Raw genomic sequence first — 27046 nt, forward strand, 5'->3', positions numbered from 1 at the left:
AAAATAAAGGTGAGGTGGTGATGAACAATCAAATGCGATGGAAAATGTGTTCATCAGAGAGAGTGTGTCTGCTCACGTCCGAGCACTCACGTTTACTTCCTTATCTGTTCAGTGTTGATTTGTCCCTGCAGTGGTTATTGTAAGCTACTTTCAATGTGTAAATGAAACAAAATGTATTCATGTGCTTCTGAGTGGTGCAAAAAAAAAAAGCATTTTCCATATTTCACATTTTAATGTACACACCTCTTATGTACCTTCTTAATAATTATCAAAGCTCGCGGGTCTTTTCAGCGTAGTCACGACTAGGCATCGCATACAGTGAGGAACGGAACGCATTCATTTTATTTACCTGAATTGTATTTTTTTTTACTTCCTGTCTCTCTCAGTGTCATGGCTTAGAGGATCTTGTAAGAACGAAGCTTTAAGATTCAAGTGAAATTCCACCCTCATTGCTCACATTCTCCAGTCATCTGCCTGGGACACCACAGTCACTTCTCAGCCTACACGGTCTTGGACGAGTCCATCAGCACCGGTGTACAGAGGCAGGAACATCTGCAGAGAGCTTGTCCCAAAAGAGCTGCCAGGCTGTTTGAGAATGAACCGCTTTCACTTATACACCATTGTGCTGTTTGAAGTCTGCATGCTCCACCTCCCTTTAACTGAAGGTAAGGACACCTTTTTTTTTTTATGTAAATAAATCGACTCAGAGTCACTTTGTTAAAGTAGCAGATTAAACCAGGTCACTGCTGTAATGATAGTGCTGTGCGTTCAGCCTTTAATGATAACTCTAATGTACAATTAATTTAGACATGTCCTTAGATGATGCCCAGTAGGAGCTTGACGAGATGAGTATCGTAGAGTCCTTTTCTAAAAGATAATCAAATAACACGGGGTCGTCCCAGTGTAATTAAGTTATCACATGATTTCGAAAACTAGAAGCCAAACAGTCGCCACAACACAATTAGACTTTCATCTGTATACGTTCAAGTTTCACGTCAATATAGCATCTGAAACCAAATACTGGGATACTTTGAGTTTGCCTCTTGTTAAAGTAGAATAGCTATTGTAAAGTCTGAGATGCGCTTTTATGCTTTAGTGTTTTTTATGATGGTGTGCTCTGATGTGTGGCGCAACTGATAACATTGTTTGCTAGAGGTCCATAAAGAGGACATGTTCTGCTGTTGCCTTTGGGAATGCACACTAGAACACTTGCTAGTTACCACAAACACACCTGGAACTGCTGTAAAGATGAACCTGTGCTCCTGATAAAAGCCTTTAAACAGCCTGTGAGAGCTGATTGCCCTGAGAGCTGTGTTTAAACAGCCTTAAACAAGATAAGCTCTTATGAAGCTGCTAGGTTCGATCAGTGAGACCTGTGATTTTAGCCATTATATATTTTACAAAAAAAAGTGCACACGACAGAAGTCATGCCGTGTAAAGCGGCACAATTTCCTTTCTGTTTCGACACCCAAAGCACCGGCTCTGAACCAGGAAAAGTGGTTCTTAAGTAGCACCAAAACGTTGCTGGTCTAGACTTAAGAACCGCTTGCGTTGGGAGTTGTGGGCGGGGCTACTGTTAGCGCATTTGATGTACCTAAAGTTTACTAATGTTTAATACATTTTTACTTTACTGCGATATGATATATTATCAGCACACATGATAGTAGGTAGCTACATGCTAAGGCTAGATTTTTTTCTGAGTTAATGATAAAACAATGTTATGTACTGCACGTGGAGCTGCACGTACATGTAGGATTTGCCGCGTTTGGATGCTAATGTAGGTTCACAAATCCATGAGCATTAACAGTAAAGCAACATCTGCCATTGTTGTTGTGTTTGTGTTTGCCGCTGCTGCGCTAACGTTGCTGTGCTGGGTAACGTGAGGCGTATACGGTGACATCAGACTCAGCTCTGTGATGGCTCGCTAGCCGGTGGAAAGGTAAACCGGTTCTTAGAAGGTTCGCCAGTGGAACCAACTTTGAACCAGCACTAGCTCTGAACCAGCACTGTTCTTTTTGGTGGAAAAGTGACAAATGTGTCAGTAAGATATTCTTGAAGTCATGCTTACCGACTAATAAACCACGTCTTCCTCTAAATCCCCCACCATTCATTCTAGAGGAAGCTGTTGGGCTGATTGTTGTCACTCTCTCTTCCTATCTGCACATTGACTATTTCCTGTATGACACTGGGTGACTCGCTGCAGGGCATGGACAATTTCCAGACCATTGTTCTTAGGAAATATTCACTTTTAGTGGTGTCACTCACTTGATAATGAAGGTTTAGTACTCAGCAGGGTGTCATTTTACCTGATGATCATTTTACAGAAACTCCATAATTGCAAATTGGCTTGTTTTGCTTCAGCGGTGGAAAAATCTGTCAATTGGACAAACAGATTTAATATCTTCATGTTAGTTGTGTAGTTTAGGTAAACCAACAGGATATTAACTTGAAGACTGCAATAAGGAATTGAATAACGACATCATAACTATTATAATAGTGGGTTATGCTTTTCCACCGCTGTAACAAAACTGTTTAAAAAAATTGCTGAGCCCCCTGGCTTCGCTTCATGAACCTCACATTGCAAGTTGTAGTTTTAGAGCGCCCAAATGCTATTTTATCGTGTGTGTGTGTGTATGTGTCTGTTTGGCAGTAAATGGAGAGGCTCGTTATGGGGGAAGGGTGTTGTGCCAGACCTCAGACTCCACCATGACTGCAGTCGAATGAAGCCCACATGTGTTTGAGAGAGTGAGAGGGTGTGTGTGTGTGTGTGTGTTTGTGTGTGTGTGTTCGAGCTCAGACGTTTCCTGGCTCCTTTCAACTCGACCTCTAGCCAATCACAGGACAGCCATTTGGCTGAAGCAAAATGTCTTCATTGCTGTCAGCATGACGAGTTCCATTGGTCTTGTGCTGTACAGTGATCCCGTCCTTACAAAAACCACAGCCTTTCGAACGCTGACAGCCTCATTCAGAGCTGTCCTTGGTATTTAAACCGGTGCTCATATCCGCATACAAATTGAACTGAGCTTTACGGGCACGACCTTACTAAAAGGAACAAGGAAGATGCTCAGTATTCAGGAGCTGTTGATATGACACAGAGATACAAGAGGAAGCCACAGAGGCTTTGCTTATTTCAGGACAGTTCTGGGTTTGTGACTGAGTGGGAGTCTGAGCTAGTGAGGGGAAACTTGGAGGCCTTTCTGGCTTTTTATTTGAATTTTAGTTCTTTGTGATCCCTTATCCAGGTTGTTCCTGACTCAAGCTTTCCGCTCCACTTTAGTGCTCAGGTCTGAAGTTGAATCCCTCATCAGCAGAGGAGGGATTGCTTCAGCCTGGCATCAGGACCAGCCCACCTATTGTGTAAGGGTTATTGGCTAGCTCAAATTATAGAAGTAACCTAATTTACTTTCCCTGAGTGCTTATGTGAAGTCTAGACAGTCTAGCTGTACGTGTACTGATGTTGTGTGTGCTTCAGATGCCTCATCTTGCAGGTTCATGATTAGATCTTTATCAGTGCATGGAAAGCGTTCGACACATGAGCTGGACTCCTTTCTTGTAGTATTTCATAAGATGACTAGTGTCACAGTGATGAAGTGTTAGTTATACATTAATGTCTTTTCACATCAACTAAATAAAAAGTTGTGTTTTAGTCCAGTTTTGTTTTTCTGTGCAGTCTTTTCTGCCTGGTTATATACAGTAGGCGATATGGGAGCCAAGCTAATGGATCTGGATTGAACTCCCAAATGCATCCCAAATGACTTGCTACACCCTCTGTGCTTGCACTACGCAATTTGTCCTGTAGTGTATGAATTTTTGAAGGCTAGCTCAGTCACGTTTAAAACTAACCAGAAATGTAAAACGTTTCCCAGCTCAACGACAAACGACGTTACAAACCTGTGGCATGGTGCTGCAAGCTTTAGCAGAATGCAGAGGATTTTATAAGATGTTTTTAAAAATAAATAAATGAATAAAAGAAATGGGGGATATGGTGGCTTAGTGGTTAGCACGTTCGTGTCACACTTCCTGGGATGGGGGTTCGATTCCCACCTCCTGTCTGTGTGTGTGTGCGTGTGCGTGTGCTTGTGTGCATGTTCTCCCCGTGCCTCGGCTTTCCTCCGTATACTCTGGTTTCTTCCCCGGTCCAAAAGACATGCATGGTAGATTGATTGGCATCTCTGGAAAATTGTCCATAGTGTGTGTGTGTGTGCCCTGCGATGGGTTGGCACTCCGTCCAGGGTGTATACTGCCTTGATGCCTGATTCCGCCTGAGATAGGCACAGGCTCCCCGTGACCCGAGAAGTTCGGATAAAGCGGTGAATGAATGAATAAAAGAAATCACATGACCTGGTTTTGTGTAAAAGACATTTTGAAAAATTTCTCAGTCTGTGTCAGTACCTAGTAGCCTCGCCCCTCTCCCGCTATGTAAACAAAGCTGCGAGTGTTGAGGGCAAGAAGCTGCGAGTGTCGAGGGCATTCCACACTTGTTTTTTTTTTTTTGTTTTTTTTTTCCCCATCAAGTTCATCAAGCAGATACATGAAGTGCACTTCTTCTGTTTAAAATATTCAGTTTGAACACAATACTCCCCCTAATTATACTGCTATCATTTGTTTTTGTAAATCCTTTGTGCTTTTGAAGTGTGCTGTATAAATAAACTCACCTTGCCTGACTCCAGGTTCGCTTGTGCAGAATTTGCATTAGGTAATGATTATTTAAGCTTATTGCACAAGGTGTCTACAAAACCGTAGCACATTTTATGCTCTGACCATCAAATGTAGTCTCTGTGTGCGTCTGCCTGTGCGTCTGTGTGTGACCAGCAAGCAAAGTTATAAAATGAGCTGAAGCACAACACAGGCTCTTTTATCTCCCCCCAGTCGCAATTTGATCACTGAGGCCTAATAAAATTAGCTCCATGAGTAGAATTTGAACAGAATTCCAGATCAGCCGCAGCAACACATGGATGTAGATGGTTTTTGCCAGGGCAAAAAAAAACAAAAAACCAGCAGACAGGCTAGTAATGAGATCTGAGAGCAGAGTTTAACGGAGGAACAGAGCACCATGTTGCTATGCCTCCGAGCTCTTTATAGAGTCAAATAGGGAGTGATTTGCTGTCTTACCGACATGTCTGGACTGGAAAGACTAGAGTGGAGTCATGCGCTAGAGGAAGTGCCTGCAGCAGACTTACTTACACACACACACACACACACACAGAGCTAACAGGAGGTGAGGTTTAGTGGTTTAGCTAACCAGAACAGGACTGTATGTGGTCATATGTAATATAGAGATACATGGACATGGTTAAAGATGAGGTCATGGAGTCACTGCTATACATTGTAGTGAAATTACAGCCACCTAAAGTAATAAGTTCATTATTAGGTCAATATACAGAGCCATTAATCACACTGTTGGATAAATAACAACAACTCCAGAAATGTGAGATTTGATCTTGCGAATGAGAAATGTGTTCAGAATGAGTTTGTGTTGGATTTAAGAAGTGGATTAGCGTACGGTTTCAGGTATTCAGCGCAGTGTGTTCCACCAGTGCTGATTTCTCACTTCTCATTCTGAGCTGAAAGAGTTGAGTAATCTTGGGTAACAGTAGTTCTGATAAAAGTGTAATCATTGATGTGGTAAGATTTCTGTAAGGAGAGAAACGAGTCTCCAGTGTCAGTGCTTTGTAACTGTTGGTTCCTTCAGGTTGTGATTTGATTGACTGATCGATTGACTGGTGTCTGATATGTAGTAGGGAATTTTAGTGTTATGAATGTGATTACTATATTTCCATAATAAATATACAATATGTGAAGAAATAGCTGCTATGAGATCGCAAACATTGCACAGAATATCTGACAAGATGGAATATTTTGGTGCTGAGCTGCCCCCTAGTGGTAAAAATATTTATCTTACGTGAGCTTCCCCCTAGTGGTAAAAATATTTATCTGACGTGAGCTTCCCCCAGTGGTAAAAATATTTATCTGACGTGAGCTGCCCCCTAGTGGTAAAAATATTTATCTGGCGTGAACTGCACCCTAGTGGTAAAAATATTTATCTGATGTGACCAGACCCTAGTGGTAAAAAATATTTATCTGACATATGACCGAATAGGTGCGTGTGTGAAAACTGCTTGGTGTGTCCATGCACAGCTATAGTTATTTGTCAAGTGAACCGATTTATGTGGTTAGTTAGATGTGCTCTGTTCTTGGTCCTACAGCTGGTCAGAACCCAGACCATGTGCTGCAGGGGGCCGGTGGCAAGTACAGCTCAGACTCCAGAAGACCAGGTTCGACAGTGGAGCCCGAGGACGCACCCCGTTTCCTCAGCTGTTACTGCTCAGGCCACTGCCCAGAGGATGCCAAGAACAACACCTGCATGTGAGTGACTTCCACCTGGCGCGGTTTGAAAGATACAGAAGATTGTAGTTGGCAGAAAACGTGCTCTAATGTTGATGTGCCCTGCTGGTGTTACAGGACAAATGGCCAGTGCTTTGCCATCATTGAAGAAGATGAAAATGGAGAAGTGTTCTTAAGCTCAGGCTGTATGAAGTATGAGGGGTCCCATTTTCAGTGCAAGGTAAACCTAGATGTTGTTTATTAAAATGTCCTGACCGTCTTAATACGTGTAAAGTCGACTCGTGACGTAGTGCCACATTTAAATAATACATTAAATCTGTTTTCCAGGATTCACAGTATGCCCAGGCGAGACGAAGCATCGAGTGCTGTCAGTCTGACTTCTGTAATCATGATCTGAAGCCTGAACTGCCTCCACGAGAGTCAGGTGAGTTTCTGCCCCATTATATAACATTGGGTAACAAACCGAACACTTCACAGCTCAGCCAGTGTACATAGGGCTGTGACAATAGAGCAGTTCTGCAGTCTAAACACTTTTGCTTTCAAAAACTGACTTTACTTATTGCATAATATATCCCTTAACGCACCCTGTTTATTGTTTGTTTATTTTTTCTTTCTTTATTTCAGAGGTATTACTTGCCCCTCACTGGCTGGCCCTGTTCATCTCCGTTACAGTGTGTTGCTGTACTCTCGTCTGCATCACTGTGGTGTGTTACTACAGGTATGACCCTCATCTACCCAGTGTTCATCACATCCATCAGATTAAGCAGTGCTCTTTAAAAAGGCTTTCAGATTTTAAGTTAGAAAGGTAGATTCATTCTAAAGGGTAGAATTGAAACTAATGCTGGATGTGTTCCTGAATAAAGTTCAAGTTTGAGAAGGAATTATCTGAATATTAAAAAAAAAGACATAAACTCGTAAGGAAGACTCTTTGCAGCAGTATTCTGTTTACTGAGTTACTAATTATCTAGTCACGACTTGTGCTACAGACAGTTTCCTTCCTAAAATGCAATCAGAAGACTAAAACAAATAAACTTTGACCCCAGAGTGTACTTCTTAGGTCATGGGGGTGTTTTTGTGTTGTATTCTCTATGTGTTTGTGTGAAACTGTGTCTGTTTTTTCTTGTTGTTATTCCAACCTTTTAGTGAGTTTGAGCTCATAGTGGAGAAATGCACATACCGTAACACCTTGGAAGATAGTTATAGAAGATAGTTGATACCCACATCCTGTTCCTGCTGCACCTTTGGGGAGGGGGGAGAAGATGCTATGTAGATAAACAGAGTAACAATGACTTTTATGCCTTTGATTTTGCTGCCGGCAGATTTTGTTTAGATCTGTCCTGCTGGCCAGAAGATTTGATAAAGGGCAGTGAGGTAGTGACGTCATTTGTGGACATATTTGTTGTATTACAGGTATAAGTGGCAAACAGAGAGGCAGCACTACCACAGAGACTTGGAGCAGGCCGAAGCCTTCATTCCTCCCGGAGAATCTATCAAAGACCTCATCCACCAGTCTCAGAGCTCTGGCAGTGGCTCTGGGCTCCCCCTGCTGGTGAGCAGTATTAAATGCACCCGATCATTAGAAACCTACAGTATAGAACTGGGATCTGTTACTGCACAATACTGTTGTTTTTACACTGAACACTTTTTGTCGCTATGCTCAGGTGCAGCGTACCATTGCCAAGCAGATCCAGACGGTGCGTTTGATTGGGAAAGGCCGCTGTGGTGAGGTGTGGTTGGCCCGCTGGAGGGGGGAGAAGGTGGCGGTGAAAGTGTTCTGCACTCGTGAAGAGGCCAGCTGGTTCAGAGAGACCGAGATCTACCAGACCGTGCTTATGAGACATGAAAACATTTTGTGTAGGTGTAGCCAATAAATTATTGGTTCAGATACCGTTCATTTATAATCATTATACATTACGCTGATGAAAAGTTATTATAATAAGTAATAGTCATATAAAGGAATGTGGTTTAGCATTGGCACAGGTGTGAAAATCTTTATGACCAGTGAATCATAGAGTTTGTTTTGTCACACATAATGTGAGCTGACAACATGACCTAATGTCCCATTGTCTTTACGATGGTCATATATTCACATTATATGGCTCTTGTCTAATCATATATCATACTGCATCCCCAACAGGCTTTATAGCAGCAGATATAAACGGTACAGGAGCCTCCTCCCAGATGTACCTCATCACGTACTACCACGAAAACGGCTCTCTGTATGACTACCTGAAGTTCACCACCCTGGACACGCAGGCCTTGCTGAAACTCGCCTACTCTGCAGCGTGCGGTCTGTGCCACCTTCACACCGAGATCTATGGCACACATGGCAAACCAGCCATCGCTCACCGGGATCTGAAGAGCAAGAACATTCTGGTCAAGAGAAACGGCACCTGCTGCATCGCCGACCTGGGATTGGCTGTCAAATTTAACAGGTTCTTTATTCATCCACTTTCTGCCCCGCACAGTGAAGGTTTTGAGTCAGAAGTCGGCGCTGGTTTAAAACGCACAGGTTTTAAATAAATCCACAGTGGTCCAATAATATCATAGTTTGAGCATAACAACGGATATGACGCAGGCAGTAATTATATACCCAATGCCTAATAATTACGAGACACTTTCTTGTAATAGTGATCTGTCTGACATCCACAAAAACGTGTGTAAAAGTTATGTTAAGCATTTAACAGCGTTGTTGGAGCATATTGTCCTTACTAATATTCTGCATATCATTGACCAGTCGAGAAATTACTGAACATCTGTTAATTTTTAATCTAATCTTCAACTTTCTCTTGCCGTTCAGTGACAGTAATGAAGTCGACATCCCTCTGAGCACTCGTACAGGAACCCGGCGCTACATGGCCCCAGAGGTCCTCGACGAAAGTCTGTGTAAGAACCACTTTCATGCTTACGTCATGGCCGACATCTATAGTTACGGACTGGTCATGTGGGAGATGGCGAGGCGCTGCGTCACAGGAGGTACTGATTTTAATGAAATTTGCTGAAGCTAGAGAAAGTGTAATGGACACACATGCAACCTTGTTGTTGCTCTGTATAAAAACACGTTCATTACATTAGTAGATGTTTTACAGATGAGAAAATTGCTCTGGATCAGGACCAAAAACTTCCTGGAACAATAAACTTAAGACCTAACATCACCCCCTGGTTCCATAAGAGTGAACTGGTTATAGATGTATTAACTTGTATTGAGATGCAGTTAACAGTTAAACTATAAATTGTTGAGGTGTTATTCACTAATTAATTAAAACAAATATAAAGAGCATTTTAGGTTTAACAGCAATAACTGGTCTATTTATTGGGTCAAGTCAGACCAACCCTGGTGCTGATTATTTTTCAGCATGTGCCCAGTGTATGATGTCATAAGGCACTGTGAAAGGCTTAAACCCACGGAATTACCCAAGTAAACACTTTACTTCTCTTCCCTTTTTCAGGGATAGTCGAGGAGTACCAGCTTCCGTATTATGACATGGTCCCCTCAGACCCTTCGTACGAAGACATGTTGCAGGTAGTGTGTGTGAAAGGCCTTCGGCCCACAGTGTCCAACAGGTGGAACAGTGACGAGGTGAGCGTTTAAAATCTGCTTACTTGAGCAGGTCCTTTCTGTTCTTTTTCTGATTTAATGTTGATCATTACTCACACTGGAAATTATGTATCATTATATAAAATGGCTGAAAATTGTTTGAGACCTAAATGGTGATGGAAGGCTTTCTTTTTATTTTCAGTGTTTGAGGGCTATGTTAAGGTTGATGTCAGAGTGCTGGGCCCACAATCCACAATCACGCCTCACTGGTCTACGTGTCAAGAAGACATTAGCTAAAATGGTGGAACTGCAGGACATCAAAATCTGAGCCATGTCCGAATTGAGCTTGTTTAACCAGGCCAGTCAGAGACCGGATCAAACAGAGACACGGGCTGAGAGAGAGTGAACTCTTCGTGAACTTCCATGGCATCTTTGCTCCTTCCCTGCTTGACCTCTGGAGAGCACACAGAGCCAGTTTTTGTTGTTTTGTTTTTGTTTTGCTTTCTGTGAAAGCTGTACAATCACAGGCTTTGAAGAGATTCAGACTGCAGCTGTGAATCTTCTAGGAGTCTTGGGATGGACAACGCATTATACACCAAGCTACTTGTTTCTGTCTCAGCTGTGTATGTATTTGTCTGGGATGAACCTCAATTCCTGCCATACGGAAAAACATTTGTGACTTTTTGCCAAGCGCAATTATACATAGACTTGTAAATAAAATCGTAATGTTAGACTGCACAAGCTAAAAAATATGAAATGTTCTAATAACACTTCAATCTTCAATCTTTAAAACTGTCATGAAAGAATTCCCCGTGTACGTTAACACTTTAATGTAGATAGTGCATAGCGGTCAAAGAGTTCACACCGGCTGCTATTAGACTTGTATCAAGAAATGTTCTTTTACAGCAAGTCTAAATTCTGTATTTTTCAGTATTTTAAGGGAATATTTAGATTTTTTTTTTTTTTTCCCTTAAATTGCTGGGTTTTTTTTTTTTTTTAGATGTCAGTCTCATGGAAAGCTACAGGAATCCTTATATGGACTTACTGCTGGAATGATCAACATTTATAGACCATGTGAAGAGAAATACGAAAGAAAACACCAGCCTTAATTTACTTTTATTGGTTTCCGTGCCACTGAAAAAGCAGTGAACATCTATGACATGGGGTTTATATGTACAGGAAGTATGAACCAACAGTCCTCAGTTTAGTGCCAGACTAAATATGCCTTATCAAAATTTGCCAACATTTTACGATGTTATACAAAGGTAAAATTACAGAAAAATAAATGATTTTGAAAATTATTAAAATGGTCATAAAATGCTCTTCAAAAAATAAATTTGTTTTAAAAAATATAAATAGGTAAAAGATGATTGGGATAACTCGAGAAAAAACAGTTCATTGCAATAAAATATTACAGGAAACAGTAGCTGTGTAAGCAACGTGTGCACTCTGTGGCTAGAAGAGGATATTTTGGAAAAGCAGAAAGTTTTTCTTGAATCATTATTATTCATTTGCTCACGAAAATTGAGCTGTGATTCGTGACTTTTTTATTTTTTTAAACCTTAGTTTTTCCAATTAAAATGACACACTTTAACATAATGAACTAGCACCTCTAACATGATGTAGATATTTAAATGTTATATTTCCCTGCCCTGTGCTAATACAAGGTAACAGTTGGTATATAATTATTACACACCTTTTTTACAGTAACTTCTGTTTGAATGGTGCCTTATGAGTTTGCCAAGAAAATGCAATTACCATACATACGATACTTGTCCATTGTATTCATTTGAAGTAAATATTTACTATATGAATCCGAGTGCTTGTGGATCATTGTGTGTGTGTGAGAGAAGTGTGTGTGAGCAGCATGCAGTAACAATGACCTAACTTTGGCAGTTGTGTTTTAACTTGCAGCTGAAATATACAGATAAATGTTACGTATTTTCACTGAAGTAGTATATCTATTCTCACACGTACACACATACACAGAGAGTCTAAGCCTGGAAAGGTCTCATACTATTGATTTTCAATTACATCGAAATACAGAAGATTCTGAAGCTGCCCAAGATGCTGCTTGTAACTAATCGGTGATCAGGAGAAATGAAAAAGTGCTGTATTGAAAATAATCAAAAATCAAGCTTGTTCATTTGTTCATTCCAGTGCAGTGTGTGTTCTACTCTCAGAGGTGACCGTGTGCTCATGTGATCTGTTGGAGCAGCAGTCCGGTGAAGGTGTTTTCCTGCTTCAATGTTCCCTGTATTAGCTCTAGGTGGATCTCTTCACCCTGTTGCAGATATAACAGGCAATGACGAGTAGCAGGTCCTGCTGGTTCCCTCATGTTCTGATACACTGCCGCTGCTACTTTCTCTCCGATTTTCAGCTGGGCTAAAGATGGCCCAGGCCCGAAGTCCAGCGTCAACATGAACAGGTAAACCCCTGTGGTAGGCGCGCGGAACGTGCCCGTTTCAGGTGAGTATGTTTGCCCGTGGTTTGTCGACGTGGTTTTAAACACAACAGTACCTGGTGTGTTAACACCGTCTCTGCTGCTGACTGCAAACATGAGTGTGTGCTCCTGAGGCTGATCGTGTACTAAAACAAGAAACAGAACAGACTGATTTGCTATGGATGTTCAGGCTTAAATGTAAATGTGCAGTGTGACAGCATTCAGGCAGTGTGTTTAAATTCTTCATGTCATCTTTGGAGCTGTCTGGGTTGCCACAAAGCTGCATTGTGCCAGTCTATAGTTAAAAGCGTTACACACATCAAAATGAATTGAATTGCATCAAATAACAAGGTATTTAAATGGCACCTAGTAAGCTGTTAAGTAGCTGTTACTTTTCCTTCAAGTTGACATAACACATGACATGACATAAGGCTGTTATGACGCTCCCCAGGCTGACATGCTTTAGACCATCATGACTTTGTGGCTCAGTGTACTTCTGATATGTTGGTAACGCAAGGTTACTAAGGCAACATCAATATGTAAGGCAATGTCACATTATGACACTGAAAATGTGATAAATCCACAATGACGCACTGCTGTGCATTTTCCCTGTCTTTTAAAAGGAAGATAAATAGATAATATTTTGACTTGAATTTCTTGACACCGATGACACGACTTTGTCTCATCTCAGAACTTTCAGTTCAAGTCAACGTGTCGCATATGACTCAGATGTTATGTCATCTACACATCAAAATGAAAACGCAAGCTTTTCAACTCTGGCTACCTGTTTGAGTCAAATTTTATAAATGTCTATGAAGGCTTGTAAGTTCTCATGAGTTTTCGTAACCCTTATGTAGCAACACACATTCCAGTTAAGCAAAGCGTTACGAAACATGCAGCCGGATTTTGTGTCTTAGGCTAACGTTCAGGATAAATTGTTGAGAGTTGGGATTAGCATTGCTAACAACTGGATAGTTTGTATAAATAATAACCAGATTCCCATCTTCTGTTCTATCTTATTAAAAGTAGAGAGCGCTGGACATTGCAGTTAGAACTGCTGTTCACTAGAGGGACATGTTGCCACAGGATATATAAAAAACATGCAACACTAGCAACATGTCTCAGACCATACTTATCTCAGGAATTAAAAACAGACTATGTTTAAGCAAGTCGTCTTGTTTTATATACAGTTTTTGCCTGAGAATATTGCTAATTTTGGCAGGTATTTACCAAAACAGGCCATAAACAGATATTGCTGTTATCGTACCAACATGACAACACTATTGGTCATTTTCATGGCTGTAGAGTCTCAGGTTCTGTAGCGGTTTTTCCCTCAGCTGCTGTGTTTCTTTGCTTGTGCTTAACATTCATTCATTCATTTTCTACCGCTTTATCCGAACTTCTCAGTTCACAAAGAGGCTGTGCCTATCTCAGTGCATCAAGGCAGGATACACCCTGGACGGAGTGCCAACCCAATTTTCCAGAGATGCCAATCAACCTACCATGCATGTCTTTGGACCGGGGGAGGAAACCGGAGTACCTGGAGGAAACCCCCGAGGCACGGGAAGAACATGCAAACTCCGCACACACAAGGCGGTGGCGGGAATCAAACCCCCAACCCTGGACGTGTGAGGTGAATGTGCTAACCACTAAGCCACCGTGCCCCCCTTGTGCTTAACATTGAAAATGCTATATGACTTGTGTTCAAAACTGGTTGAAACCTCTGTAAGTTGAAAGCTGGACAGATGAGTCCCAGATCACACACAAACATGACTCACTGTCCAAAACATCAAGATTTTACGTTGAATATTTTAGTCCCTTGGCCTACATTTGATTTAAAATCCTGTATAAAAAATATCAGGCATTTGTCTTTAATCATGTAGAGCTTTTGTTAACATGTGACCTGTTAGATTTCACCTGTTCATTATTTCTGACATTTCTGTATAAATGTCTTTTCTGTTTTTTAGTTTTCAATTCCCTTTTATTTGTATATCCTTTTACTATGGACTTGGATGCAAAGAGTTTAACAGGAATATAAAACTTCTGAATAAAAATGCTAAAGTTTATGAATAAAATTTTAATTTCTCTCTAATAAGCAAGCCTGACACAAAGGTGGCAAGAAACATCTGAGAAGATATGAGGAAGAAACCTTGTGAGGAACTAGACTCCATAGGGAACCCATCCTAACATCAGATATATAAAGTATTATAAATAATTTCCTTCCTATTTCTTACCTGCCGTTTGTAGCGAGGTATCCCGCTTGCTATGCTGTGTTTCCGCTCTCTTCTTTTGCTTCTTTCTTTGAAGTTTGGCTTCTTTTTTCTTCATTAGTGCAAGCAACTGGTCCAAATCTACTGTTGCTTCAGACGCTGTTAGACCATCAGTATTACTAAAAATGCTACTAAAAAGCCTGAGATGATCGTCAAGGCTCTTGTGCACACTGGACAACTCGGCTTGTAGTTTTGCCTCTACACCTTTGGACTTGGTGTCTTTGGCACAGTCACAGCAGGACAGACATTGCTGATCTCTCAGCTTTATGACATGAGCTTTGAGCTGTTCCACTGCTTTTTCCAATGCTAAGAAATCTTTGTGTCCTGAAGGGTTCTCTGAGAAGTGCTCAGTTTTCTGTTCCTTTTGTCTCCTTTTGAGATCCTCTGCGATCCAGTCTGCCATCTCTGATGGTTCACCTGCAGTGGGGTCTTCAGAGTTAAGCATGGAGGCCAGGCTTTGGCTGTGTTTGTTAATCTGTTCCTGCAGGTCGCTGATCATCATTTTCAGCGTAGGGATGGAGTGGGCCTTCTGGACTTGTGAGGACAATTCAATAAACTCCAAAACCTCCTCACCGAGCAGAACCTCCAGCACACTGGAATGGCGTATGGCATCTTGCAACAGAGAGCTGAAAGAGTTAAAAAGATGTTTTATCTCACCAGATTTCTTACTGTCTTGTTGCTGTAGAGCTTCAATATGTGTCTGACTGCTTAAAACAGAGGTCTGGAGTGTGCTTAAGGTTTGTTGCAGTGTCCTGCGTTTCTCTTGCTCAAGTGCCAGCAAGTTCTGCACAGTATGTAAACCCAATTTGATCTCTTCCACTGGTTGGCTCGGACCACCATTTTCCCAAATGTTCACCCTCTCTTCTGCTGCGCTGTCTAAAGCTATCCTGTTTTCATTTGCAATTACTGATATATTAGCTACTGCCAGTTTCAAATGCACCACAGATTTGCTGAGGCCGCTGCAGTCACAGTCTCTGCTACCGATGCTTATGTTTTTAGAGAATTGGATGAATAAATGGTCCAGGTCCTCCTCCAGTTCCTGGACTATACTTTGGAGAAGGGTGACATTGTTTGATAGCTCATCAGTACTCGTTCGTACTGCCACCTTTGCTGCATCCACTTCAAGGAAAGCCTCGATGTATCTGTCCTCATTCTTGCGATCATTCTTGGTTACACGTTCTTCTAAGGCCTTCCAGCCCATTTGCAACTGTTCTATCGTCCGAGTTGCTTGGACTTGGTCTTCGTTTAGGATACTGAGCTGCACAGTATTATTGACCACCTTATTGTCCAGACGATTAATGGCCTCCCAGACTGCTGTGTCCTCCTGAGGCTGTCTCTCAGGACTTGGCATTTGACTTGCAAGTCTCAAAACCCTCTGGAACTCCTCCTCCAGCTGCTCTTGCTTCTCTTTTACCTCTGATAGTGAGGAGTTCATGGAATGAAGGCTCGTCTATGAAACAACAAACAATCCTGTCAGAACATAACATATTTAAAAAAAATGGGCACTAAATTATATTAGATTTCTCTAATAGTGTTGAGAAAGTCTAAATGTTCTTGTGAATAGTCTTGAAAGTGTAGAAAATAAAAAATTCTGGTGTGACAATTTATAGACATTATACAGAGCACACAAACCATTTTTTTCCAATGTTAATATTTTTACTCATCTAATCTACACACCTGGTCCACTTTTTTATAAAGTATCTAATCAGCCAATCATCTGGCAGCAGTGCAAAAAAATGTTAGGACAAGATGAGTTGGTGTGAAAACCACTGGGGTTTTCACACCCAACTCTAGAGTTTACACAGAAAGATGTGGGAAATACTGAGCGCCAGACGTTTCTCTTAACAACCAAGCATTTCTACCCACAGAAGACAAAATGGACTTGTTATAGCAACTCAAAGTACACAAGTGTGATCAGCTGAAAAGATTCTCAGCATAAACTAAACATCAAAATTGAGGAGGATGAGCTGCAACAGCAGAAGATCGGGTTCCACGCATTATAGCGAAGAACAGGAATCTGAGGCTGTGCACACCATCTTAAATACTGAACAGCTGAAGATAAAAAAATAGCTTCTTTTCTTTCTTTTTGTCTCTTTCTCTCTCTGTGTCTGTCTGTCTGTCTGTCTTTCTTTCTGCCACATGATTGGCTGATTAGATTGCTAATGTACAGGTGTTGCTAATGAAGTCAATAATGACTGTATACTTCTAATACATATTCAATTAAAATACACTGACACAATTAACATATATATTACAATACTTATTCAACTATATTCTCCCACTACATCCTGACCTGTAGCATCTTCTGGTTGCGTTTGTGCTGGACATCCATGCCAGCCTTCAGATTGGTGAGGTTGTAGTGCAGCATGGCCTGCTGTGCATGTAGCTTTTCTTCCATCTCATCACGCTGAAGGTCAAGTTGCATAGTCAGTTCCTCCACTTGTTGCAAGGTCTCTGTCTTTGCCTCATGTTGCTTTAACTCTTCACCTATTCCACTTCCTGCTGTTTTGGACTCTCCCTGTAACATTTGGTCAAGTTGTAGCTGGGTCATGTCCCTCTGTAGGTCCTGCACCTCTTCAGACAGGCGTGCTAGTGTCAGGTTGAAGCTGTCAAATATTGGCTGTAGATGAGACATTATGACATCCTTTAAATAATGGATGGGTACAGGTCCGGGATTTGGGTGATGCCTCTCTGTTGGAGAACCTCCATGACCATTATCCACACTGTGGTGTGCTGCAATAAGAAACAATGTCTAAGAATTCACTCAGCAACCTCAATAGCATCAATAGTCCAGCTCCTGGTTTTGAGCCTAGAAAAAACATTTGCTAGCAATTGAGTTTGAGATCAGATACGGAATGCAAAAACCACTGCTTTTTAATAACAGGTACTGGCATTTAACTATCATAAAAATTTATTATGTATCACATAATAATGTTATTATAGGCAAAGAGAAATTCACCAAAAGTTCATATGATTGTTTTTGTTACAGTTAAATGCCAGTAAATTAATCTGTTCTGAAATACAGCTGCCAAAACAGTGATTTAATCTTCATGGTATTTCATGCAAGAATAATTTCACACACTGAGTCTTCCAGAGGTCATCCCACAACCTTAGACCGATGAGGTGAGATGAGAAGCTAAATTTTATGGGCATGAGTGTTTGTTTATTCAGTCATGCAATAAATAGTGATCTTCCCTCCAGGGATTGGGTCAATGGGTCCTGTGGTGGATTCCATATTTTTAAGTCCTGTCATTCTCATATCTGGACAGACTCATTCTCCCAACCAGCGGCAATTCCTTTCACATTAAAGTGTCATGCATCTGACAGGGAAGTGTTTGTCAGCCAGTGGGTATTTTCTAATTCAAGTGAATTACTCGGCAGAAGAGGAAATCCCCTGTTCCCAATCAGAGACTAGGCATTTCCCATAGATTGTAGCAGTCTGGCCACTCCAACACACACACACACACACACACACACACACACACGTACACACACATTCTATAAAAGTGTGGGTCTGAATATTCATCTATAATTACAGTGAGGTAGAAGGGTATGTTTACAAAAGTATCCGATAATGCCAAATAAACGTTCGTTTAGAATATGGGATATTGTCATATATTTAGCTTTTGCCCTAATATGTATTTTTAATAAATGGTTATCAGTAAGAGAAAATCCTATGATTTTTTTTTTACTCTCTGTAACACAAGCAGATTTTAAAAGTTTCTTTCTATTTTCACATAGTAATAAATAAATCCAATAAAAAGAAAGTTTCCAATAATTGCAACAAAGTCAGATTTTTCTAAATTTGGCATATGACAAACTCTTCTCTACCCAGCTATGTTTTTTCATAAGGGCCTTCATTGAATTCCTAGTAATCATCGGACAGGTTTAATCCAACCTCAGGCATATTCTGGTATTACTCTCCCATTCTGTACAGTATTAACCTGGCTTGGTTTGGCTGAATGTATAACTGCATCTATCCCATTACGTCATGCCTTTTGGCTGCTCTGGAAATGCTCTCGCAGCTCCTCATATATTTGAGGATGGAACATGTTTTCATCCTATATCACAGCCTGCATATCTATTACATCCCATTACATCATTCCCTATGTACAATACATTTAGAGACTTTTTCCCAGAGAAAGAGCGGATATCCTGGGCAGGAAGCTGCCGTGAGAGGGAGACAGTGAGCAGGAGGAGGCACTAAACAAGGCACCAAAACGTGTACTGACTTCTGCAGGAACTCTGTGTCTGTAAGGATATACAGGAGACAGGCTGTAGACCAGACACTCTATGATCACATGTATACAACAGGACAATGCTCAAAACTATAAGCCTTTAGTGATCGTATGTTTGTAGCTACTATTGATCAAGACAAGCTGAGATCCTTTGTGTTGTTACTAAAGGGCTAGTTAATGTGATGTGATATATACATTTAATTTGTATGTCTATCGAAAAACAGTATTTTTTTCTGTGATCATCCATTAATAGCCAATACATTTTGACCACCTCTAAGTTTAAGATTCTGCTGAATGTTCTGATGATCACCTAGCACAAAGGGAAATCATGCTGGTGAACTGTACTGTTCACTTTCATCATCTCCAGCTGTTATCAGATAAAAACCTTCAGCTAGCTTATTTTCATTTTGGAAGTTTCAAAATTTTTATGTAACCTCATTGAATATGAGAAGGATGAAGCCAAAAGTTCATCTTTGTCTGAATGTCCACCATGTATTGTCACATTATGAGAGTAAAATGCTCTGAGTTGTATTTCTTTAAGTCCATGTTTAGATCAGTGTGTTTAATGAATCTAAAAGCTTGCAACAAATCCAATGCCCTAAAATGATTTAAAATTCTACATGAAACCATTAAGGAGGATTTCACATTCAGGAACGGTTTCATGCAGCAGGCAGCTTTAATGTTTGAGTTTTATATGTTGTGAACAGAAAACTGGTTTCTTCTTCTACTTCCCCAAACATCATGCTAAGTGTCATGTTTGACATGATACTGGACTCTATATGCTAACTTACCCTTGTGCATAGTGCCCTGTAAAGCTGGTGAGTAATTATTTGAGCGATTATAGATAATACTTACAGCAAGTTATTTTTATTGACCTTTAGTTCTAATAAGCTACTGAATAATTGGTGTGCTTACCATTGCCCATGTGGCAACTGAATTCTGAATGTTAATATTAGATAAACTTAAAATAAGGAGTTAGTGAAAATCAGATAATACTTAGTCTTGATGTGCACTATACGGTCACATACTCATGTGATTCTTCCCCAAACTGTTGCCACAGAGTTGTGCACACACGCAATTGTCCAGGAATGTCTTTGTATGCTATAGTGTTACAAGAACTAACTAGTGTATAGAACTAAATTGCCCCAAACCGGTTTCATCATGACTTTGCCCCTGTGTATTAACCAAGATCCACAAAATATGGAAGCAAATGGTTTGCCAAGATTGGTGTGAAAGAACAAGATTGGTGTCATTCACAGAGCCCTAACCTCAACCTCACTGAACACTTTGAGCTGAACCGGAACACTGACTGCTCACCAGAACGTCTCACTTGACGTTAGTGCCTGACCTCACTAATGTGCCTGAGTTAGTCCAAATCCCCACAAACCACATTCCAAAATATAGTAGAAGGCCTTCCTAGTGGAGTGGAGTCTGTTGGGTCAGTAATTGGGCATCAGCTCCATGTTAATACCTATGAATTCGGCATGGACACACATACAGTAGGTGTGATGGTCAGGTGTCCAAATACCTTTTTACCATCAGTGATCTGTCAGATTAATAGATATTCAGAACAAGTAACAAATAAACCAGCAAAATTGTATTTCTTGCACTTGAATCTTAGGATAATGCCCTTTCTAACTTTTGGCCTTTCAGAGTCCCTTGGGAACTTTTAAACATGTCTACTTGAAATATTTCCTAAATATAATATAATTTTAATCTATCTCTTACCACCTTTCTCATAGTGAGGCTCATGACCAGTGTGTGAGCTTGGAGGGTCTTGTCTGTGCTGTTTATCCGTTTGTTTCTCCTCAGACATCAGGGACTCGATTAGTGAGCGTTTGGTCTTTTGATGGTCGTTCTGCTTCTGGTTTGGGTTGTGGGCAATCCATTCATTTCCTGAGGAGAATACAAGCAGCTTTCTAGCTTAGTAGAATATCTGAAAAGTTGCAATTATTTTCACTTTCACTAGATCTTTGATGCCTTTCCCTATTTTACCTGGAAAACGAGATTCAGAATTAAATTGTCACATGAGGAATTTCTTACCCTTCCTAATTCATTAACATTTCAAAGTTAGGCATGTCTGGAAAATGACATCAGTCTTGTTTGGATAAATACCATTACATTTTTGTCTTGTCTTGTCTTGATCTTTTTTTAAACAAAAAGTATGTTCTGTAGAGATGGTGGGCAGTATTTTGGTGCATGACATCATAGTAAGCCTTTTGTTTGCATGACCTATGCTGTATGGTAACATGCCAAAATCCTAGGCCTATTTTAGATATGCGATATTTTCAATGCCCTGAAACTTACTATTATATGACTTTGTGTGCACTTTACTGGAGATGTTTCTGTTTTGGGTTCTCCAAAGGAGCAATGGCAGGCCAGTCACACACCCTACTCAGTGGCCTTGCTATAAGTCCTGGTCGAACTTGTTATTCACACGCCCTTTTCCTTTTCCCATGTGGGTGATGACCTTCCCACAGTCAGCTAACGATCTGACTCATGCTTCATTGTTTCCTCAATTTGTTTTGCAGCAACTGGTACAGCCAATGGAGTAAGCAGGGCTCTCAGTAACATGCTTGCTTGAAGCAGGTAAACATGCAATAAATGGCATTCTAAATCATGGACAAATACCTGTATCACCAAGCTGAGAGTCTCCTGACACTGACACATGGCCATTTTCCACTGGAGGACAAAAAGGAAAAAGGTGAATTGGTTTCCTGCCTAGGTTTTTGTAAACATGACCTTTTCCCATGGATCAGCTAAAGGCTATATTTAATAAAGAAAAATCTGGTCTAAATTAACTGATGTAAGATAAACTCCACATTGACTTTTGGAAGCATTCAGACAAGAACACGAGATTGTCTTGATGTGCATCCTGCATGTCATGACTTTATCAGTGCTACAGCAATATATTTTCAAAAATCTGTCAATATGCCATTATCTTTTTTATATAGAGCAATAATCTAAAGAAAATTCATGATTCTCATAGAACTATTTAGTACCAGTATCCTCGCATGTTTCTCCAGCATGACCAGGGCAACATCTCCACAAGAGCGCTGTGTGAATCATCTGCTTCTCTTTGTACACTAGCCGAGTAGACAGCTTGTACCTGCATTGCAAAAATACAAATTTAGATTGTTATTGTCATTTGTTCTTGAAGCATTTGGCATTAACACCACAAAAAGTTTTGTATCTCACTTACATGACCAGATGGCAGTCTGGCGACCTGCTCGGACAAGGACTCTGGGACTTGATAACATATTTCTCAGTGCCACAGGCCATTGGCTTTGTGACTACGCGTTTATGCACAAATGTACACCAGTTTCTGCAAGAAAACAGCAGTAGAAGTACTTAGATTAAGGAAGAAAGCCCTTGGATGTCAAGTGTGTGTGTCGCAGAGAAATGTATTGCCTGGAATAAGATAAAGATAAACTAAGCCAGTGTAGTGACCTGAGTAAAGGGTCACACTTCAGGGTGTAATGACCAAGCGAGCAGCACGATTCTGGATGAATATCAGGAAATTCAGATGCATTATTGGAAATTGGATCTTGTGTCGGAATTGGGTTTCTGCAGGATCTGAAGTAAATATTATGTATAATATATGATGTAAGGAACAAAATCTGGAGGATCTGTGTGTGCTGCATGGGCTTTAAGGATGGAATTCACAAGTTTTGTATTCTTGATTTAAATGTGTGATGTCCTGGGAAAAGTTCTCATTTTATGCAACTGAGTGTTAGGGGTCTTGCTCAGGGGGCCAGCAGTGGCAGTTTAGTGTCATAGGGATTTCAACTTACAATCTTCCAAGCATTAGGTAAACATCTTAACCACTGAGCTACCATTTCTTTTCTTTTTTGTGATGTAAACATTCCACCATGTAAAAACATTTTCGCTGGCTACCACACACATGTGACTCTAACTAGCTGTGACCTGTGCAGTTAGGATAACTATGTACCAGTAGTACATGCTCACAGATTTCCAGGAAGATTTTCTGCCTGACTAGAAAAACAGCCTTTCATGCTTCTTGTCTAATGTCCAAAAACTTCATTGAGAAATCAGAATGCTACTGCCGAGGAGTTGTTTCTCCACTTAATGGAGGTCATTAGGGAGTTATCGCGTTCATCGTAAATTCTGGCTGCGGCTAATTTATGTTAGTTGAGATGGAAGTTCTGTCATTTGACAAGCTGAGTGGAGGCTCTGTGTCATATCCTGGATGTGTGAGAGTCTAAGTGCTGTGTATACAAACCTCTTTTATTGATGTGTTTACAGTGAGAGTAATGGGAGATGAGATTTGGGTAACAACTTGTTGTTTTTACTTGTTCACTCCTCTCTGAGCACGAGAAAGCTAATATCCATTGTGTCATAATCAGCCAAATTCACTGTTCCACTGTGGTTCCACTTGTTTTAAGTAGGACTCCAGTTCCTGCTCAAATGTTTTCTCATTTTTCTATGTGTGGGAGTGTGAGGAACTAAGACTAATCTTTGTGTTATATGTGTGTAGTTTAACAGCCACGTGTGACACTTTGTGTGCAATTTGGACTCACTCTTGTGTTTGTTTGTTGTTTGATTGATCAACTGATTATTGCTAATTGTTACTCATTTAAAATCGAGCGAAATAATAACCATCTTGATTCTTCTTGCAGCAGACACATTGAAGTTTTATGTTACATGCTTAATTGCATACTTATTGATTAAAGTCATTAAAACCTAATGACTTCATTTGAACTTGAATTTCACCTGAATTTCAATGTCCCAACATAAAGCGATGAAGGAATTATATTGACCATATTTCCTCCTCCCTTTAGCCCTAAGAAAGAGAACCCTGAATTTACCTATTTTTTACAAAGTCCAACTATCCTGAATCTTTTTATTTTTTAAGAAAAATCTGTTTAAGATGCGTAATGACCTCAAGCAGGCAGCTTTAATCTCTGTAACACAGAACACCTGGATTTCATTGTCATTGTGTAATTAACTGTTGATGTTTAAACCCTGAGAGGGATTTAATAATCATATGTACCTCCTTTACCCAACGTCATATTGGTTTATCCACCCAGGAGACACGAGGGAGATTTGAATGGAGACATATGGTCCCGGTCAAATCAGGAGCTACTTCTACAGTATAAGTAGCCGTGTATCCAGCAAGAAAACACTAGGAAAGTTTATCTTGGCAGCATGTTCTTGTTAAAAACTGTATGGGAAAACTGTTCCAGCAACGTTCTTTCTTCCTATACTTCTGATTATCAAGTGTTCCAGAAGCACGGACAATATACAGAAGTTTGTATAGTTTGTATCTGATCTATATGTTTTGGCTTGACCCTTGAGAACGCTACTCAATATCCATGTGAGTCATTTCCTGCTGCTTGCTGTTGCTCTCATGGATATACATCTTCATAGGCATTGTGTTTCTGTCAGATTATCCATTTCTGGATGCATTGCTTCCTCACAGGAAGGAAGAGGATTTCAGTGTCTGTCTTTTAGATGTACCTACAAGCCTATGACCCTCATTTAGTCACTAAAAAGAAACTTGACATCTAATCTATAGTAACAGGCATTATACATTCATAGGAGTATATCACAAGCCATAACGTGCACAGTTCTCTTTTCCTGCCTGTGTCTTTACCTCTTAGTTATGACGTAAGGAGAAACACATTTCACAATGTACTAGTGTTTAAGCTTTTATGTTACAATCTTGCCATTGTTTTGATCGCTGGCTTAGAACAGATATCTACATCCTGGAGAGATAAAATCAGGTTGTTTTATTTTGTTAGACTCAATTGCGGCACATGATGATCTAATGTTGGTTTAACTACAAGATCAGTTAGACCTACTGTAGATGACCAACTGTGATATGTTCAGGTCTTGGATAAGAAAATAAACTCCAAAAGGCTATGTTTAATGTTGGGGAAACGTATAGGGATGTAACTTTAAATAAAAGCAGATTAAATAAAGCCAGTGCAAGAAATTGAGGGTATGAAGCAGGGATTGGGAACATAGTAACAGGGCACAAAAAGAGAAGGCAGACCAGAGTTCAACTTGGGGCAAATTAAAGGCAGAAGTGAAGTTTGAAGTTTGTGCAGTCAGGTTTGACCAGTATTAGTATTTTATTTACCTGGTGCTCACCAAATTATTTGACCATTTCATTGGTGTTTAATACCATATTTTGACTTTTTCCCTCAGAAGCTGGAAGTCTTTTATTCACTTTTCCAATCCACTGGAAATAAAGAATGTGAAGGTATTTGCACAAAAGTTACTACTTCCTCCCCAGTCACCCAATAAAACCCTCCGATCTTTCACTGCAGCTTTTTGTAATTATACTCTGCAATTCGCTGCCTCACTGTCCCCATCCTTCACTGGTTCATTCAGAGATTCCCATGTGTGCAAATGCTGGACATCATGGTGAAAAGTCTTTCTCTCTGTCCCCGTAGGCCTGGACCTCCCCTGATCACATCTGTTCTTTAATAGGCTCTTCCTCAACAACACTTAACTTTTATTATAAACATTCAGTTTTCTGAAGGCAAATTTTGTTTCGAATTACACTCAGTGTGTTTCACTGCACAGGAAAGCCTTTAAAGTCTGAGACTATGCTTAGTTTGAAAATGATATATTGAAAATCAGACTGTAGCTTATTCAATATCGGGGCCAAAAATGCCTTCCTTCCAAAAACAGAGCCTTTTGCAATCACCTAGACCTTCTGCCATGGGGCCATCAACACTTAAAGATCTTGCTAGTTGTTAATCTTTGAGCTGGCATAGTCACTGACAGACATTATACACCAGGGAATATCCTATTTGTTTTTTAGCTCTCCAGCACAGGTCATGAACCATATGCCCTTAAATTTAAGCCTGCATTTCATTACAAGGACATGTAGAAGGTCTTAATTTTTTGAACAGTGTCAAAGACATCCAAGTTGCTTGTCTTTTGATGAACTCTAAATGCAGCATTTTTGCAAAAAGCCCTTTGGGATCACACTGTGAGAAAGCCTGTCTTGTTACAGAGTATTCTGTGACATGATGGATGTGCTCAAGTTATGATAGTGATGGTTTGCCAGAATCCAGAGTCTAGTGCTAAAAACCAGCAGCAACATGGTTCAAACCTTAAAGGAACCTGCTTGCTTTTTTGGAGTAGTTAGGATGGGTTGCTATTGATTAGCTTAAGTTAAGAGGAAACACATGCACTTCTGACACTCTTGGGATGCAGATTTTCTTTCATGTCATAAGACCAAAGACCAAAACTGTCCCAGGCACAATTTTTCAAAACGGCTGCATTTAAGGAAACTTCAGCCAAGGCTTTGTGGGGGGTAATTTTAGATGCTAGCTGGAAAAGCTTGTAGCTTTTGTTTAATAAACTGTAAGCTTTTGTTTAGTTTCCCTGTCAGCCTAGCAGCAATTATAATACAGATCAAGAAGATTACTGTGTGCCTGTGCAGGGCGGTTTGAGGGGGTCAGACTGATGGAAGTGTTCTCAGAAGGCACCCATGATTTGCTTGTTTGTCCCTTGTTCTGTTTGTTTTTACAGCTCTGGCTTCACGACTAGCAGTTCTAGAGCTAGCTGGGTGGTTCTCCAACCAAAACAAAGATCTGTAGCAGTATTTCCACCTTTTATGACCTACATCATAACAGATCACTCAGATAGATGTTTGTTTAGATCTTTTCTAATCTATCCGCCCTGAATTCTGTGCAAAAGCAACACATTGCTGCTTTTGTTAGCATGCATGCTTTGTAGCTTCAGGAATGAATTCTTCATATGAATGAACAATGAATGAATGGTAGGTACTTGCAAAAGTATCATCATTGTACACTTACCCTGTGCGTTTTGGATGGATATTGCTATCTGCTGAACCACCTTCTGCATCCACAGATACATCCTCAGATGGAGACCCATGTTTGGGGTTAGAATGCCTATGCTCCATTGGGTAATGGATAGTTTCAGAGACAACCGGACCTTGTTTTTGTGTTCCAGCACTGTCATGACCAGTTCCAAAATGTTCATATGGATTGCCATGATCCCAAGCACCTTGGGGTTGGTTTAATTGCTCGTCCTCTCCCTCTTTCAGCTCTTGGTCTCTGGGCCAAACTTCACACCGTGCTGCCAGCAACAGGCCCTGCAGGTACAGAAACACTTTCAGCACTATCATGTCTACACGGCTTCTCCAGTAAACACACAAACACGTGCCGTCTTTCCAGCATCTGGTGCCTCAGTCCAAGCAATAGATACT

At 40.5% G+C, this 27046-nt stretch overlaps 2 protein-coding genes across 5 annotated transcripts in view; one reads left to right on the plus strand and one right to left on the minus strand.

Annotated features, from left to right (window-relative positions):
* Window positions 1-11431, plus strand: part of bmpr1aa (bone morphogenetic protein receptor, type IAa) — a 25563-nt gene extending 14132 nt beyond the window's left edge. For both annotated transcript variants that reach the window (XM_027174930.2, XM_047812233.1), the window contains exons 3-13: window positions 387-665; window positions 6207-6366; window positions 6463-6565; window positions 6673-6769; window positions 6970-7063; window positions 7756-7894; window positions 8007-8199; window positions 8483-8780; window positions 9146-9321; window positions 9795-9925; window positions 10086-11431. In XM_027174930.2, coding sequence (XP_027030731.1) covers window positions 596-665; window positions 6207-6366; window positions 6463-6565; window positions 6673-6769; window positions 6970-7063; window positions 7756-7894; window positions 8007-8199; window positions 8483-8780; window positions 9146-9321; window positions 9795-9925; window positions 10086-10211 — 1587 coding nt within the window. In that variant the 5' untranslated portion in view covers window positions 387-595 and the 3' untranslated portion in view covers window positions 10212-11431. The remainder of the gene's footprint in view (window positions 1-386; window positions 666-6206; window positions 6367-6462; window positions 6566-6672; window positions 6770-6969; window positions 7064-7755; window positions 7895-8006; window positions 8200-8482; window positions 8781-9145; window positions 9322-9794; window positions 9926-10085) is intronic.
* On the minus strand, window positions 10985-27046 carry mmrn2a (multimerin 2a). 3 transcript variants are annotated; one of them, XM_047812231.1, is made up of 8 exons: window positions 26634-27046; window positions 22037-22159; window positions 21837-21943; window positions 21466-21516; window positions 20566-20730; window positions 16890-17329; window positions 14561-16046; window positions 10985-12472 (listed from the first exon to the last, which is right to left on the minus strand). In XM_047812231.1, the coding sequence occupies exons 1-8, from the start codon at window positions 26963-26965 to the stop codon at window positions 12081-12083; spliced, it is 3096 nt and encodes a 1031-aa protein (XP_047668187.1). In that variant the 5' UTR covers window positions 26966-27046; the 3' UTR covers window positions 10985-12080. The 3 variants fall into 3 exon arrangements, with proteins under 3 accessions (XP_047668187.1, XP_027030730.2, XP_047668188.1); XM_027174929.2 differs by having other exon boundaries at window positions 20563-20730; XM_047812232.1 differs by lacking the exon at window positions 20566-20730 and having other exon boundaries at window positions 26634-27045.

This window comes from Tachysurus fulvidraco, chromosome 4 (genome assembly GCF_022655615.1).
Source record: "Tachysurus fulvidraco isolate hzauxx_2018 chromosome 4, HZAU_PFXX_2.0, whole genome shotgun sequence".
Lineage (NCBI taxonomy): Eukaryota > Metazoa > Chordata > Actinopteri > Siluriformes > Bagridae > Tachysurus > Tachysurus fulvidraco.